The sequence below is a fragment of the Acipenser ruthenus genome, chromosome 21 (assembly GCF_902713425.1).
Source record: "Acipenser ruthenus chromosome 21, fAciRut3.2 maternal haplotype, whole genome shotgun sequence".
Classification (NCBI taxonomy): domain Eukaryota; kingdom Metazoa; phylum Chordata; class Actinopteri; order Acipenseriformes; family Acipenseridae; genus Acipenser; species Acipenser ruthenus.
Window position 1 is genome coordinate 12,573,189 of NC_081209.1, and position 16,613 is coordinate 12,589,801.

The following is a 16,613-nucleotide window of genomic DNA, read 5'->3' on the forward strand; positions in this document are numbered from 1 at the left end:
CACTCTCTTACTCTTCATTAATCAGATGTAGATATGTCTAATTCTTGGCTGTGGCCCGACTGCATTCAATTAAAAGCGCATCCTTTATATTATTATTATAGAGACTTTGCACATTGATTCACAGCCCCTTTTGGCATTATCTTCTTCTCAGACTGCAGAAAAGGAGTTTACAATTGCTCGTTACAAGCGAGAGGACAGCTGTAGTCTAACGACCCCCCTCTACACAATCACACAGTTAACACAATAAGTACCGACTAAAAAGAGTCACGGGATTATCCTACGCACCCTCTCATTCAGTGCTCCAGTGCTGTGACGCGCAGCAAATCGGTAGGTGCGTTCAAGTACCTGTAACTCAAAAACGGAAAGAGCTAGGCACGCAGTCCACATACCAAACGAAAGAGGAGGCTCCACGATTTCCCCTGATATCTAACACGCCCAGGTGTCTTGTTCCTAGAATAAACTACAGCGTCCAGAATACAGTGGTGCCTTCACTTGCTAGGAGACAGCTGTGCGCATTGGGCGTCTTATCCATCTTGCATAAACAACACATTATGCCAAACGATGGCTAGAGGTAAAGGAAAAGCAAAATAAAGTGTTCCTATACACATTTTTATTCATTCATTTACTCCACGTGTTAGTTATATGTCGTTTTATTGCTGGGGTCCGGTCGTGTCCTTATGAGGGTCAAATGGAGGAATTTGTGTTTGAAAGTGTATTTTCACTTGTAAAGATGCAACGTGTTTAATTTTTAAGCAAATGTTTATTATTTTAAATGAGCAATGCCGATGTTATTAAAACAGTTTCTAAATCTACATGTGTAATACATATATTGTCAATGAACATGTGTCTTATTTGAATGTAAGCAGTGTTTGTGGTGCACGATTGGGTGCTGATAGTGCAGTTTTCGAGACCTGCTGCCAGTATGAACCAAGAAATGAAACGTCGCATTTTGGATTCAAACTGGAGAAACTGATGTTTGTTGAAGGACTGTGTGCAATCAGAACGGGGAGAAAGCCTTGCGGTCCAGGGGTTGTCAGCAGTAGGGGATTTAACACCTGGGAGCTGAGGATGTTACAGCCATTCATCTCCAGGGTGCTCAGCAGAGGTTCCATGTTGTAAAGGTTAGCACTCTGGACTCTGAATCCAGCCATCCGAGTTCAAGTCTCGGTGTGACCTCAATTTAACCATATGTTTTGATCATGTGAACTACCAAATGTCATATATCTAGACAAAGAGGGTACAATCGGTCATATAAAATACAATGCAGATTCCGATATCTGAGGTCGGAAATTGTTTAATAACAAGTAATACGCATTTTCAAGTGTTTCAGATTAATTTCAGAAATGTCGCGCGGTTAATTTTACAGTCCTGCATTGCAGTAGAGAATGACAGTAAAGGCAATAATGTCCCTGATAGGTTTCATTTCACAGGTCTCTGACACATATTTCTTTCCGTGTGGCAGGGCGCCGTGGCTTAGATGGTTTAAGCGCCTGTCTAGTAAACAGGAGATCCTCGGTTCAAATCCCAGCGGTGCCTTTGGTTATACTATTTTTCAGCAAAGTTTAGGCTGTTTTTGTGTTACTGTTGGGGAACATCTCTAACACAGACCAATACTGTCCTATAGTCGCAGGATAAACACTTTTGCCAAAAAAAAGAGAACGAGAAACAGTGATAATAATAAAAGAAAAAGCTACGACGAGGATGGGATTCGAACCCACGCGTGCAGAGCACAATGGATTAGCAGTCCATCGCCTTAACCACTCGGCCACCTCGTCCCCAAAAACCAGTTGCTCAAACCAAAGAGGATGAAACACTCACTATTTGTTCACAGCGCGGGTGTAGAAGCCGTCTAATCTCTCCTAAGGAGCACACTTTATTATGGCAGTTCATTATGATTCATTGTCTGTCATTGTGTTGCAGGTGTGCATTTACACTTTATTATTTTCTTTTTTTATTTTGTGTTTATATACATGCGTGCTTGTTTTTTTTTATTTAAATCACGATATGATTTTGTATTTTCACTGCACGATTTATTATTGATTGTGTGTTTGGCTATTGTTTATTTTCACTAATTTTGAATCACGGCACTTGTGTGGAGTAGTGTTTAGAGCTCTGGAACCTTGACCGGAGAGTTGTGGGTTTAATCCCCAGTGGGGGACAATGCTGTTGTACCCTTGAGCAAGGTACTTTACCTAGATTGCTCCAGTAAAAACCCAACTATATAAATGGGTAACTGTATGTAAAAATAATGTGATATCTGTATAATGTATAATGTGATATCTTGTAACAATTGTAAGTCGCCCTGGATAAGGGCGTCTGCTAAGAAATAAATAATAGTAATAATAATAACTTGCCTAGACTGCCTCTCCACCTAATTGACAATTAATATGTTGCTTTTAAAGCGCATTCCGCACGTGGGTCTTATTATTTTTAATTAAATAAATGGTTTTAAGAGACGGACAGATTGAGAGAGCAGAGCGAGCTCCAGGCAAAGAGACACGGGAACGCACAGCTGTGGAGACACGGACACAGAGGCGAGAAATTACCTGAGGGATCTGACCAAGGGACTTGTACAGCAGGTCGCTGCCGCTGAGAGACCCAACTCCGGAAGCAACTGAGAGGGAAGGCGTTGAGTTCGCTGTTTAAGGCGGATTGAGCATTTAGAGGGGAAGAGGCGAATATACCTCCCCCCTCGCTAAGTGAAGTGTGCAATCTTTTGCTGCTGTGTGTGTGCTTGCTGCATCGCCCTGCTTTCGACAATTTGGATTGCTTAGCCGAAGTTCTTTTATTTTGTTTTACTTTCTTAGAGAAACGTCTCCAGTGACGGCCCTCACTAACCAGAGCTGTTGTAGCCTATTCGAGTCTCAGCTAATGCCACCGTGGAACACAGAGAAGACGGCTTTGGGACTTTCTATTGTTGTAAACTTTTCTTATTGATTGCTGCTGTTAGACAATTACATTACGTTTGTTGCTGTAACCATTTCCAACGTTACTGATATTGATATATAGCAGGTTATTTCTGTAGCCGAACCTATATTTAAGTTGTGATAGCTACTCCTGTTATGGCTATAGCTATTTGCCCATTGTTGTTGCTATTGCTGTAGCTAAATCTATATTTGAATTGTGATAATCATTGTGAATACTGCTGCTATTGATCCAACTATTCTTGTTATTGCGACCAATATTTCGTTTTTATGTTTTATATATGTGCTTGGCCATTTTAGTATATTTTAATCTGATTGTTTTAATAATTTAAATGAATCCCATTCATGATTTATTGTCTGGCTTCCTTGTCTGCATTTCCACGGTGTTGCTACCCCGGTATTACGAACCTGTCCTAGTGACACCTGTAACAATTGCGCAGGGCCTGGGGGCTGTTCCGTTTTTGATGCGACAGCGTTGATAGCAAAGAAATTCCTGGCCAGCCGTACAAACTCCTTCAGCAACGTCCCTGGTGGTCTAGTGGTTAGGATTCGGCGCTCTCACCGCCGCGGCCCGGGTTCGATTCCCGGTCAGGGAAGTTCTTTTATGCCTATTATTCCGATTAAAACCACTCTCTTACTCTTCATTAATCAGATGTAGATATGTCTAATTCTTGGCTGTGGCCCGACTGCATTCAATTAAAAGCGCATCCTTTATATTATTATTATAGAGACTTTGCACATTGATTCACAACCCCTTTTGGCATTATCTTCTTCTCAGACTGCAGAAAAGGAGTTTACAATTGCTCGTTACAAGCGAGAGGACAGCTGTAGTCTAACGACCCCCCTCTACACAATCACACAGTTAACACAATAAGTACCGACTAAAAAGAGTCACGGGATTATCCTACGCACCCTCTCATTCAGTGCTCCAGTGCTGTGACGCGCAGCAAATCGGTAGGTGCGTTCAAGTACCTGTAACTCAAAAACGGAAAGAGCTAGGCACGCAGTCCACATACCAAACGAAAGAGGAGGCTCCACGATTTCCCGTGATATCTAACACGCCCAGGTGTCTTGTTCCTAGAATAAACTACAGCGTCCAGAATACAGTGGTGCCTTCACTTGCTAGGAGACAGCTGTGCGCATTGGGCGTCTTATCCATCTTGCATAAACAACACATTATGCCAAACGATGGCTAGAGGTAAAGGAAAAGCAAAATAAAGTGTTCCTATACACATTTTTATTCATTCATTTACTCCACGTGTTAGTTATATGTCGTTTTATTGCTGGGGTCCGGTCGTGTCCTTATGAGGGTCAAATGGAGGAATTTGTGTTTGAAAGTGTATTTTCACTTGTAAAGATGCAACGTGTTTAATTTTTAAGCAAATGTTTCTTATTTTAAATGAGCAATGCCGATGTTATTAAAACAGTTTCTAAATCTACATGTGTAATACATATATTGTCAATGAACATGTGTCTTATTTGAATGTAAGCAGTGTTTGTGGTGCACGATTGGGTGCTGATAGTGCAGTTTTCGAGACCTGCTGCCAGTATGAACCAAGAAATGAAACGTCGCATTTTGGATTCAAACTGGAGAAACTGATGTTTGTTGAAGGACTGTGTGCAATCAGAACGGGGAGAAAGCCTTGAGGTACAGGGGTTGTCAGCAGTAGGGGATTTAACACCTGGGAGCTGAGGATGTTACAGCCATTCATCTCCAGGGTGCTCAGCAGAGGTTCCATGTTGTAAAGGTTAGCACTCTGGACTCTGAATCCAGCCATCCGGGTTCAAGTCTCGGTGTGACCTCAATTTAACCATATGTTTTGATCATGTGAACTACCAAATGTCATATATCTAGACAAAGAGGGTACAATCGGTCATATAAAATACAATGCAGATTCCGATATCTGAGGTCGGAAATTGTTTAATAACAAGTAATACGCATTTTCAAGTGTTTCAGATTAATTTCAGAAATGTCGCGCGCTTAATTTTACAGTCCTGCATTGCAGTAGAGAATGACAGTAAAGGCAATAATGTCCCTGATAGGTTTCATTTCACAGGTCTCTGACACATATTTCTTTGCGTGTGGCAGGGCGCCGTGGCTTAGATGGTTAAAGCGCCTGTCTAGTAAACAGGAGATCCTGGGTTCAAATCCCAGCGGTGCCTTTGGTTATACTATTTTTCAGCAAAGTTTAGGCTGTTTTTGTGTTACTGTTGGGGAACATCTCTAACACAGACCAATACTGTCCTATAGTCGCAGGATAAACACTTTTGCCAAAAAAAAGAGAACGAGAAACAGTGATAATAATAAAAGAAAAAGCTACGACGAGGATGGGATTCGAACCCACGCGTGCAGAGCACAATGGATTAGCAGTCCATCGCCTTAACCACTCGGCCACCTCGTCCCCAAAAACCAGTTGCTCAAACCAAAGAGGATGAAACACTCACTATTTGTTCACAGCGCGGGTGTAGAAGCCGTCTAATCTCTCCTAAGGAGCACACTTTATTATGGCAGTTCATTATGATTCATTGTCTGTCATTGTGTTGCAGGTGTGCATTTACACTTTATTATTTTCTTTTTTTTATTTTGTCTTTATATACATGCGTACTTGTTTTTTTTTATTTAAATCACGATATGATTTTGTATTTTCACTGCACGATTTATTATTGATTGTGTGTTTGGCTATTGTTTATTTTCACTAATTTTGAATCACGGCACTTGTGTGGAGTAGTGTTTAGAGCTCTGGAACCTTGACCGGAGAGTTGTGGGTTTAATCCCCAGTGGGGGACAATGCTGTTGTACCCTTGAGCAAGGTACTTTACCTAGATTGCTCCAGTAAAAACCCAACTATATAAATGGGTAACTGTATGTAAAAATAATGTGATATCTGTATAATGTATAATGTGATATCTTGTAACAATTGTAAGTCGCCCTGGATAAGGGCGTCTGCTAAGAAATAAATAATAGTGTAACACACTTGATGGGCCGGGCAAGTTTGTGTTACATATATAGTTGATTTGGATGTTTACTTGAATGGCACTCTGCTGTGAGTTTCTTCCCAATGCTTAAAACTAAGACACAAAGCACAGTACCACTGCTGTTCAATTATCCAGCTTTAATTTCTGAAACAGATAACAATAATATTTGTTTTACAGGCAGTCTCACTCTTATTCACTCAGCTACACTGCACTATCAGGTCTAATGTACTAACCCAACCACCACATAAACAGGTTGAAAACGCTATGCAATTCAATCACAATTTTCTTTACTTCTTATTTTCAAACGTGACCACTAACATCAGAAACTAAATAAACTCACTTTTATGTTGTTATATCAATAGATCTGATTACATTTACTGCTAGGATGCCTCTGATATAAACAGATTAATTACAAAAACCCCATCCGATCCCATAGAGATACCATATACAGTGTTTACATCCCACTAGGCCCTGTTACTATTTATATTTATTAATTCCGTTTCCCATATGAAATTACATTACCTAACAAAACGAAATTGCTAACTAAACTACATATTACTGATATTGGGACCTTTTGGATAAATCTCTTACCTGAAACAGATAACAATAATATTTGTTTTACAGGCAGTCTCACTCTTATTCACTCAGCTACACTGCACTATCAGGTCTAATGTACTAACCCAACCTCCAGTGTACCTGCTGTTGCTCCCTAGTGGCTGGAGGACGTCATAACTACCTTATATTATTAGATAAGAGTTTCAGGTTACTTTCCTCCGCATGACTACTCACTATAATAACCCAAGCAAAAATACGTTATGGGGGGTGCCTATTCTAAGGTCCCTACACTCTCCCCCTCAAGCTGAATGTCGTCCCTGACATCTGCATTTTCTTAAACAGTCCAGTCTCTAGTGGCAAAGTCCATCCCTCTTTGGTATTTTTTTCTTAAAGACACTCAAGTACTTCAAAGAGTAAACACAGTGATGTGGATGTCGGTATCCTTGAAGACATCTTTGATGATTCCCAAAACCCTCTTCCATTCCAAATGGTCCAATCCACATCCCGTCCTGGGCATTGATACACTGGTAACTCCCTTGGCAATACAATGATTTCTCATGGCTTCCAGACTCTTCCACAAGCTACCACATGATGGTTTCTGGTGCGATTTTCCTTTTGTTACGAGGTAGTAAACAAACCGGTTCCCTTTATTTAGCACCACGCACTCCCCGGCCTTTCTCTTTTGGCTCAGTAGGTCTTGTACACCTGAAAATTTCTCCCTAACGAGGGTGGCAATTCCTGCTCCTATTTGGCAGTCTTCACTGATGCAATGTGCTAACGCCTCACTCCTGGGGCAAGTGAAGAGGTCTCCTCTCATTTGCTGTAACCGGAATCCATGTGTCTCCACTCTCTTTCGCATTATCGAGGGTTGCCCCAGTGTCTCATAGGTCAGGGTCTTTGGAGGTTTGCTTAGTCTCTTGGGTCTTTGGCTGGCAAGGTTGTCTGGACCTTCTTCTTCCCCGGAGTCTGAATCCTCTGCAGAGCTTCCAGCATCAGCGTGAGGTTCCAGTTCACTCTCGCTGGAGACCTGTCTTTCCGGGTCCCCTGCTCCTGAGAGTGATGCACCAGAGAGTGATGCTTCTTCCATGACAGTGAAGAGTTGCATCTGTTGGTTTTCCTCTGGCTCCTGGGGATTGAACACTTGGGCGTCTGGGTTCAGAGAAGAAACATCTTGTTGCTCTGTGGCCCTCAAGATATAATCTTCATCTTGGAACTCTTCCGTGGAGTCAGTCGCACTGTCATCCACATCCCTCTCCCATTGTCCCTTGTCCTTCTGCCCTACACGCAATGTTTTTTTCTTCTGCTGCCGTGAAGGTTGTTCGAGAGGTAGGAAATCACATGGCAATAGCAAGTTCCTGTGCAGAATCCTGCTTCTTCCTCCTCCTGCTTCTGGCTTGACCTCAAATACAGGGCTGCTGTCGCTCTTCTGTCCCACTACAACATATACTCTGTCTTCCCAGTAGGAGCGGATTTTGCCAGGCCCCCCCTTCTCACGCACATTCCTTACTAACACTCGACTACCCGGTTGTAATTCTACTCCGTGGATCTTCTGGTCATAATGTTCTTTTCCTCTGGCAGCGCCCTTACAAGCAGATTTGCTGGCCACCTCATAAGCCTCTTTCATTCGACTCCTCCATTTCTCCACGTAATCCCCATATGAGCCTGCCTCAATTTCATTCCCCAATCCGAACATCAGGTCAATTGATAACCTGGGGGACCTTCCAAAGAGCAGGTAGAATGGGGCGAATCCTGTGGCTTCATTGCGGGTGCAATTATATGCATGAACAACCTTTGCCAAATAACTCTTCCAATCCGCCTTCTGTTCCTCTGTCAATGTCCTCAGCATCCCAAGCAGGGTTCGATTAAATCTCTCTACCTGTCCATTGCCCTGAGGGTGGTAAGGAGTGGTGTGGGAGCCTTTGATGTTGCAGTGCTCCTTCAGCTTTGTCATCAGCTGGTTTTCAAACTCCCTTCCCATGTCATGATGAATGCGTGTGGGGAAACCAAATTTGAGCGCAAAATCATTGAAGATCTTGTCAACCACAGTCTTCGCAGATTTGTTGGTTGTCGCATAGGCTTGGGCAAAGCGAGTGTAGTGATCCATTACCACTAGAATGTACTCATATCCTTTCTTGCACTTTTCCAGGTGCAGGAAATCCACTGACACCAACTCAAATGGGTAGGTTGTTTTGATGTTACACAATGGTGCTCGGGTGGGTTTGTTGGGTCTTCTTTTCTTCAGACAGTCGCAGACCTTGATCACGAAGTGTTCTACATCTCGTTGCATCTTCGGCCAATAAAATCGTTCCCTGATGAGGCTCAAGGTCCGCTCCACTCCCAGATGTCCCATCTCCTGATGCAACTCCCGATACACCAGCGGTTGATACTGTTTGGGCAACACTACTTGTGATCTGGAAACAGTTTTCCGGCACAATATTCCCTCCTCACTGATATACAGCTTCGTCCATTCTCGCAGGAGCACTTGTTCGTCACTATGTGCTTGTCGACTTGCTTGAGCCCCTGGTCTCTGGTTGTTGGCCTTGTACTCCAATACTCTTCCGATAACCGGGTCTCTTCTTTGCGCTTCTTTAAGTTCCGCTCTCGGGATGTACTGCCAGGAGGTGTGCAAATGATCCAGATCCTCCTGGACCCCCATGGAGTGCAGTGCAATGGCACTCAGGAGTGGTGTCGACTCTTCCTGTGGTATGGAGACCCCTTGTATCGTGGCCGTTATCACTCCCGGGCTTACTTCCTCCGTACACTGCGAGGTTAATCCATCGATGTTCAGAGGCATTCTGGACAGCCCATCAGCATCTGCATTGGCTCTACCCGGACGATACTTGATCTTGAAATTAAAGTCTGCAAGCTCTGCAACCCACCTCTGTCCAGTAGCATTCAATTTCGCTGTCGTCAGGATATATGTGAGTGGGTTGTTGTCTGTATAGACCGTGAAGGATGGTGCATGGAACAAATAATCACGAAAGCGCTCACATATTGCCCACTTCAATGCCAAGAACTCAAGTTTCCCTGAATGCAGGTGGTAATTCTTCTCCGGTGGTGTGAGTGTCCTTGACCCATACGCTACAACCTTCAATTTTCCTTCTTGTCGCTGGTATAGTACAGCTCCGAGCCCTTCCTGTGAGGCATCACAGTGTAGCACGAACGGCTGATTGAAGTCTGGATATACCAACATGGGCGGGTTAGAAAGGAGATCCACTAGCTGTTCCAACACCTGCTGGTGTGTACTTGTCCATGTGATGGGAGCCCGGCTTGGCAACTGCCCCTGCTTCCTCATTTCCCTCTTTTCCTTTTTCTTATCCTTAAGCTTTTGTGTCTCTGTCCACTGTTTTCCTGCTTGGGGTAATGAAAGCAGGTCATACAAAGGCTTTGCAAGCCTTGAAAAGTTTTGTACATATGCCCTGTAGTATGAGAGGAAACCTAGCATTTTCCTCAATTCTCCTACAGTGGCGGGTTTCTTCTCCTTGAGAGCCTGGACTGGGGCTATCTCTGCAGGATCCATTGAGTAACCATCCTCCGACACCATCCTGCCTAGGAATCTCACCTTTTTCCGGAACATTTCACACTTCTTTGCGGACAGCTTAGCGCCATGTTGCTGATATCGTTGCAGTACTGTCCTGATGTGCTGGATGTGGTCCTCAAAGGTCTTACTGTGCACTAGATTATCATCTAGGTACGGCTGGCAGATGTCATCTCGAAGGCCTGATAGACACTCTTCCATGCTTCGTTGGAATTCGGCAGGGGCCGAGCTCAGACCAAAAGGAATGCGGACCCACTCATATAAGCCCCAGGGGGTGATGAATGCTGTGAGAGGTCGACTTTCCTTGTCTAGGCTACCCTGGTGGTAGGCCTTCCCCTGGTCCAGGACAGAGAACCAGGAACTGCCGCTTAGACTATCCAGCATATCTTGGATTCTGGGAATTGGGTGTCTATCAGGGACGGACTTCCGGTTCAGCTCACGGTAGTCACAGCAAAGCCTTAAACTTCCATCTTTTTTTCGTACACAGACAATGGGTGAGGAGTAATGTGACCTGGACTTGGTTATCCAGCCTCGGTTCAGCAGGTCCTGCAGGTATTCTTTCACCTCGTGATGTAAAGGCTTTGGTACTGATGTGTATGTCTTCTGTACCGGAGTTTTGTCATGGAGAGTGATGTGCATCCGTAACGAGGGAATGTGTCCCACATCATAGTCATCTTGAGAGAAAGCATTGCACTCCTCTCTCAGCATCTTCTTAGCCACTGCTTGCTGTGCCGTACTCAAGTGGTGTAAATCAACAGGTGGATCCCATGCATGTCCTTGTGGTTCTACTTGACTCCTCTTGCCCTTACACATCTGTCGGGGTGACTCCGCCGAATCCATGTGGTCATTCTGGTGCTCTAAGGATCTCACTGCCGCTGGGTAAGCCGCTTTAACTGGCTGCATGTGCCCCAAGGTGGCATGCTGACCCAAGGTGATGTTATGCTTGGAGGTGTTCACCACCGAGATAGTGATTGCTGTTGGGTTCCTTTTGCTAACAGTCACCAACCCTTCCATCACCTCCACACCCTCAGGCCAATTCAGCTCCTCCGTAGGGACAAACAGCATCACTTGATCTTCTTCCAGTGTTCCCATGTGTGCACGACCTTGGATGGTGGTGGCTTGCCCGGGTGGTAAGCTGACTTTCCCCTTTCCTGTCCGGACGACACAACTACTGTCGTTGGTCCTGCAAACTTGCATTATCTGGACCAATTCTTTGGCTGCCTTGACACTCACAGAAAAAGCATCCCTCACCATGTTAACTGTGCCATCAATTGGTGTTTCTCCCTCTAGCGTTCTTGGCCCCTTTACAATCTCTTCGATGACATTGAACCCAATGATTGGTTCCTCTGCTACGTTGGGATCACTAGAAACCAGCACTGGGATGTGCAAGCGCTGACTTTGGTTCAATTTGCCGTTCAGTTGAAATTCCACCTCAACCCAACCCACAAATGGTATCTCAGTCTGATTGGCTGCCACCCCAATGAGTGTGCCAGGCCCCAGCAGCTCTTCGACTGGCCTAACTGCAGTCTGGGGTAAATGCAGGCTTCTCCACTCTTCACTAATTATGCTGGCCTGGGCTCCCGTATCCCACAACGCTAAAGTTGGCACCTTGTCCAGTGTGCAGTGCACCAGGCATCTCCTCCCAATCATCTTAACCAACCGGGCATCCTGCTTTGGGGTGAGGTAGCTGGTTTTGCCTAACTCTGGGTTTCTTCCCTTAGGGTTATCCTTGCTGGCCACCTTCACCTCCTGCCCACTGATGGCACTGCAGAGCACCGGCTGGCTCTGGGTGTGTTGCCTGTGACCAGTTGTCATATCCGGCTGATGTTGGGACAATGCCTGTGGGGTTGCTGCTGGTCCCTTCACAGCGACCCCTCCCCGTTTCCCTGAACCTGGCGGTGAGCCCGGCATCCCCGAGATAGATGGCCCTCTTGACCACACCTGAAACAATGGTTGCACTGCTCTCCTGCCTCAGCTTCCTGGCACGCTCTGCACCCCCTTTGCAGTGATCTTCTTCTTGCCATTGGCGGGTAGCCCTGACTGGACCTGGCGGTCGCGCCAATTGAGGCTGATAGCATTTTCTTCACCTCGGCTAGTTCTGCTCTAAATTCTCTGACCATCACATGAACTTCCGTCTCTACTGTCTGCTCAGCGGTGGCCCCCTTTCTTGTCCCTTCTGCTTTGGGTGCGACCCGTCTTGTACTCGGTGGTTCTGCGCTTTGCTCACCCTCCTGGAATGCTCTACTTACTTCCACTTGTAGCTCATTTGTTCGGGTTGTTTTGGCTGCAATACTTCTCTTTATTTTCTGCTGCCTCTCCAGTTCCAGGCTTGCAGCTTCACTGATCCTCTCTATCAATGCCTCATCAGTGACAGTGGGGTCATCCAAGTATGGCTTCATCTGGAACTTCACACTGTCACTCTGCAGTCCGGTACCTATGGATCTGAGAAATTTTTTTCTTATCAACTCAGCATCGTACTGCTCTTCGGCCCCTTTTTCTCTGGATGCAAACAGCAGCCTTTCCTTCAACTCAATAGCCCGAAATAAAAAGTTCTGCGCTGACTCTCTAGGTTCCTGTGAAATGTTCACCAACTTCTGGTAGAGGTCTGATGTGCTTTCCTCCTTATAGTGGCCCTTCAAGATTGTTCTCAATTTGTCAAGTGTCAGGTCACTTTTTATCTCGAGCATATCTCTAAGATGAAGTCCTGGGCAAACTGCTTTAATCACAGCATCAATAACCTCAGAGTCTGCATGCCCTTTTCGGACCCCGGCCTCTATCTGGTGGATGAGGTTTGTGTACGAAAGCTTGTCTTTTTGACCCCCTTCACCAATCTGTCCGTGAATCCTAAACTCTCGTCTAATTGTAACTTCAGGCAGCAGAGGGTTTCTTAATGGCAGGGCCGGTGCTGCTCTCTCTGATACTTTGTCTGTGTCCCCTGCTCCTAACTTCACGCTCATAGCCTTAATCTCTACCTCCAGAGCTTTCCTAGCTTCCTCCTGGGACTGTTGCAATTGCTTGTATTTATCTCTCAACTCTTCTAAACGTAACTGCTCCTGCTCGGATGCCTGACTGTCTGTGCTTGTGCCTTTAAGTGACTTGATGAAAGATATGAAGTCTTGCACATACTGGCATGCTTCATCTTCCTCCTGTTTGTCCTCAATATCGTCTAAAACGCGCTCTGCCATTCTGATTAAAGCTCGCCTACTTCTCTCCTTAACAGCTGCATCACGGTCCTTTATGCACTTTAAGTAGCAACATGCTTCCACTAGCTGGTTTCTCTCTAAAGCACTGAGAGCCACACTTGCCTGTTCTTGCAGTCGTTCCAACTCCATTGTGCACACCGTTGACAGCTGTAGGCAACTCACTTTTTATACAGATTTTTTTATATAAAAGGAAAAGAAGTTACGTCCCCTGCCTGTTAGTCCTGGTCACTTCCTCCTGGCTGGCTCGCCAAAATATGTAACACACTTGATGGGCCGGGCAAGTTTGTGTTACATATATAGTTGATTTGGATGTTTACTTGAATGGCACTCTGCTGTGAGTTTCTTCCCAATGCTTAAAACTAAGACACAAAGCACAGTACCACTGCTGTTCAATTATCCAGCTTTAATTTCTGAAACAGATAACAATAATATTTGTTTTACAGGCAGTCTCACTCTTATTCACTCAGCTACACTGCACTATCAGGTCTAATGTACTAACCCAACCACCACATAAACAGGTTGAAAACGCTATGCAATTCAATCACAATTTTCTTTACTTCTTATTTTCAAACGTGACCACTAACATCAGAAACTAAATAAACTCACTTTTATGTTGTTATATCAATAGATCTGATTACATTTACTGCTAGGATGCCTCTGATATAAACAGATTAATTACAAAAACCCCATCCGATCCCATAGAGATACCATATACAGTGTTTACATCCCACTAGGCCCTGTTACTATTTATATTTATTAATTCCGTTTCCCATATGAAATTACATTACCTAACAAAACGAAATTGCTAACTAAACTACATATTACTGATATTGGGACCTTTTGGATAAATCTCTTACCTGAAACAGATAACAATAATATTTGTTTTACAGGCAGTCTCACTCTTATTCACTCAGCTACACTGCACTATCAGGTCTAATGTACTAACCCAACCTCCAGTGTACCTGCTGTTGCTCCCTAGTGGCTGGAGGACGTCATAACTACCTTATATTATTAGATAAGAGTTTCAGGTTACTTTCCTCCGCATGACTACTCACTATAATAACCCAAGCAAAAATACGTTATGGGGGGTGCCTATTCTAAGGTCCCTACAATAGTAATAATAATAACTTGCCTATACTGCCTCTCCACCTAATTGACAATTAATATGTTGCTTTTAAAGCGCATTCCGCACGTGGGTCTTATTATTTTTAATTAAATAAATGGTTTTAAGAGACGGACAGATTGAGAGAGCAGAGCGAGCTCCAGGCAAAGAGACACGGGAACGCACAGCTGTGGAGACACGGACACAGAGGCGAGAAATTACCTGAGGGATCTGACCAAGGGACTTGTACAGCAGGTCGCTGCCGCTGAGAGACCCAACTCCGGAAGCAACTGAGAGGGAAGGCGTTGAGTTCGCTGTTTAAGGCGGATTGAGCATTTAGAGGGGAAGAGGCGAATATACCTCCCCCCTCGCTAAGTGAAGTGTGCAATCTTTTGCTGCTGTGTGTGTGCTTGCTGCATCGCCCTGCTTTCGACAATTTGGATTGCTTAGCCGAAGTTCTTTTATTTTGTTTTACTTTCTTAGAGAAACGTCTCCAGTGACGGCCCTCACTAACCAGAGCTGTTGTAGCCTATTCGAGTCTCAGCTAATGCCACCGTGGAACACAGAGAAGACGGCTTTGGGACTTTCTATTGTTGTAAACTTTTCTTATTGATTGCTGCTGTTAGACAATTACATTACGTTTGTTGCTGTAACCATTTCCAACGTTACTGATATTGATATATAGCAGGTTATTTCTGTAGCCGAACCTATATTTAAGTTGTGATAGCTACTCCTGTTATGGCTATAGCTATTTGCCCATTGTTGTTGCTATTGCTGTAGCTAAATCTATATTTGAATTGTGATAATCATTGTGAATACTGCTGCTATTGATCCAACTATTCTTGTTATTGCGACCAATATTTCGTTTTTATGTTTTATATATGTGCTTGGCCATTTTAGTATATTTTAATCTGATTGTTTTAATAATTTAAATGAATCCCTTTCATGATTTATTGTCTGGCTTCCTTGTCTGCATTTCCACGGTGTTGCTACCCCGGTATTACGAACCTGTCCTAGTGACACCTGTAACAATTGCGCAGGGCCTGGGGGCTGTTCCGTTTTTGATGCGACAGCGTTGATAGCAAAGAAATTCCTGGCCAGCCGTACAAACTCATTCAGCAACGTCCCTGGTGGTCTAGTGGTTAGGATTCGGCGCTCTCACCGCCGCGGCCCGGGTTCGATTCCCGGTCAGGGAAGTTGTTTTATGCCTATTATTATTCCGATTAAAACCACTCTCTTACTCTTCATTAATCAGATGTAGATATGTCTAATTCTTGGCTGTGGCCCGACTGCATTCAATTAAAAGCGCATCCTTTATATTATTATTATAGAGACTTTGCACATTGATTCACACCCCCTTTTGGCATTATCTTCTTCTCAGACTGTAGAAAAGGAGTTTACAATTGCTCGTTACAAGCGAGAGGACAGCTGTAGTCTAACGACCCCCCTCTACACAATCACACAGTTAACACAATAAGTACCGACTAAAAAGAGTCACGGGATTATCCTACGCACCCTCTCATTCAGTGCTCCAGTGCTGTGACGCGCAGCAAATCGGTAGGTGCGTTCAAGTACCTGTAACTCAAAAACGGAAAGAGCTAGGCACGCAGTCCACATACCAAACGAAAGAGGAGGCTCCACGATTTCCCGTGATGTCTAACACGCCCAGGTGTCTTGTTCCTAGAATAAACTACAGCGTCCAGAATACAGTGGTGCCTTCACTTGCTAGGAGACAGCTGTGCGCATTGGGCGTCTTATCCATCTTGCATAAACAACACATTATGCCAAACGATGGCTAGAGGTAAAGGAAAAGCAAAATAAAGTGTTCCTATACACATTTTTATTCATTCATTTACTCCACGTGTTAGTTATATGTCGTTTTATTGCTGGGGTCCGGTCGTGTCCTTATGAGGGTCAAATGGAGGAATTTGTGTTTGATAGTGTATTTTCACTTGTAAAGATGCAACGTGTTTAATTTTTAAGCAAATGTTTCTTATTTTAAATGAGCAATGCCGATGTTATTAAAACAGTTTCTAAATCTACATGTGTAATACATATATTGTCAATGAACATGTGTCTTATTTGAATGTAAGCAGTGTTTGTGGTGCACGATTGGGTGCTGATAGTGCAGTTTTCGAGACCTGCTGCCAGTATGAACCAAGAAATGAAACGTCGCATTTCGGATTCAAACTGGAGAAACTGATGTTTGTTGAAGGACTGTGTGCAATCAGAACGGGGAGAAAGCCTTGCGGTCCAGGGGTTGTCAGCAGTAGGGGATTTTACACCTGGGAGCTGAGGATGTTACAGCCATTCAT

The 16,613-nt window shown here is 44.2% G+C and overlaps 1 protein-coding gene and 6 non-coding genes across 7 annotated transcripts; 4 read left to right on the top strand and 3 right to left on the bottom strand.

Annotated features, from left to right (window-relative positions):
- The first annotated feature begins 1,462 nt into the window (after positions 1-1,462).
- Positions 1,463-1,536, top strand: trnat-agu (transfer RNA threonine (anticodon AGU)). Its single transcript has one exon. It is a non-coding gene; the product is annotated as a tRNA-Thr (tRNA).
- Positions 1,537-1,693: 157 nt separating this feature from the next.
- Positions 1,694-1,775, bottom strand: trnas-gcu (transfer RNA serine (anticodon GCU)). Its single transcript has one exon. It is a non-coding gene; the product is annotated as a tRNA-Ser (tRNA).
- A 1,673-nt stretch (positions 1,776-3,448) lies between these two features.
- trnae-cuc (transfer RNA glutamic acid (anticodon CUC)) lies at positions 3,449-3,520 on the top strand. Its single transcript has one exon. It is a non-coding gene; the product is annotated as a tRNA-Glu (tRNA).
- A 1,493-nt stretch (positions 3,521-5,013) lies between these two features.
- On the top strand, positions 5,014-5,087 carry trnat-agu (transfer RNA threonine (anticodon AGU)). The gene has a single exon. It is a non-coding gene; the product is annotated as a tRNA-Thr (tRNA).
- Positions 5,088-5,244: 157 nt separating this feature from the next.
- On the bottom strand, positions 5,245-5,326 carry trnas-gcu (transfer RNA serine (anticodon GCU)). The gene has a single exon. It is a non-coding gene; the product is annotated as a tRNA-Ser (tRNA).
- A 569-nt stretch (positions 5,327-5,895) lies between these two features.
- LOC131699086 (ADP-ribose glycohydrolase OARD1-like) lies at positions 5,896-7,846 on the bottom strand. Its single transcript, XM_058994839.1, has one exon. The coding sequence runs from the start codon at positions 7,558-7,560 to the stop codon at positions 6,862-6,864; it is 699 nt and encodes a 232-aa protein (XP_058850822.1). The 5' UTR covers positions 7,561-7,846; the 3' UTR covers positions 5,896-6,861.
- A 7,576-nt stretch (positions 7,847-15,422) lies between these two features.
- trnae-cuc (transfer RNA glutamic acid (anticodon CUC)) lies at positions 15,423-15,494 on the top strand. The gene has a single exon. It is a non-coding gene; the product is annotated as a tRNA-Glu (tRNA).
- The last annotated feature ends 1,119 nt before the right edge of the window (positions 15,495-16,613 follow it).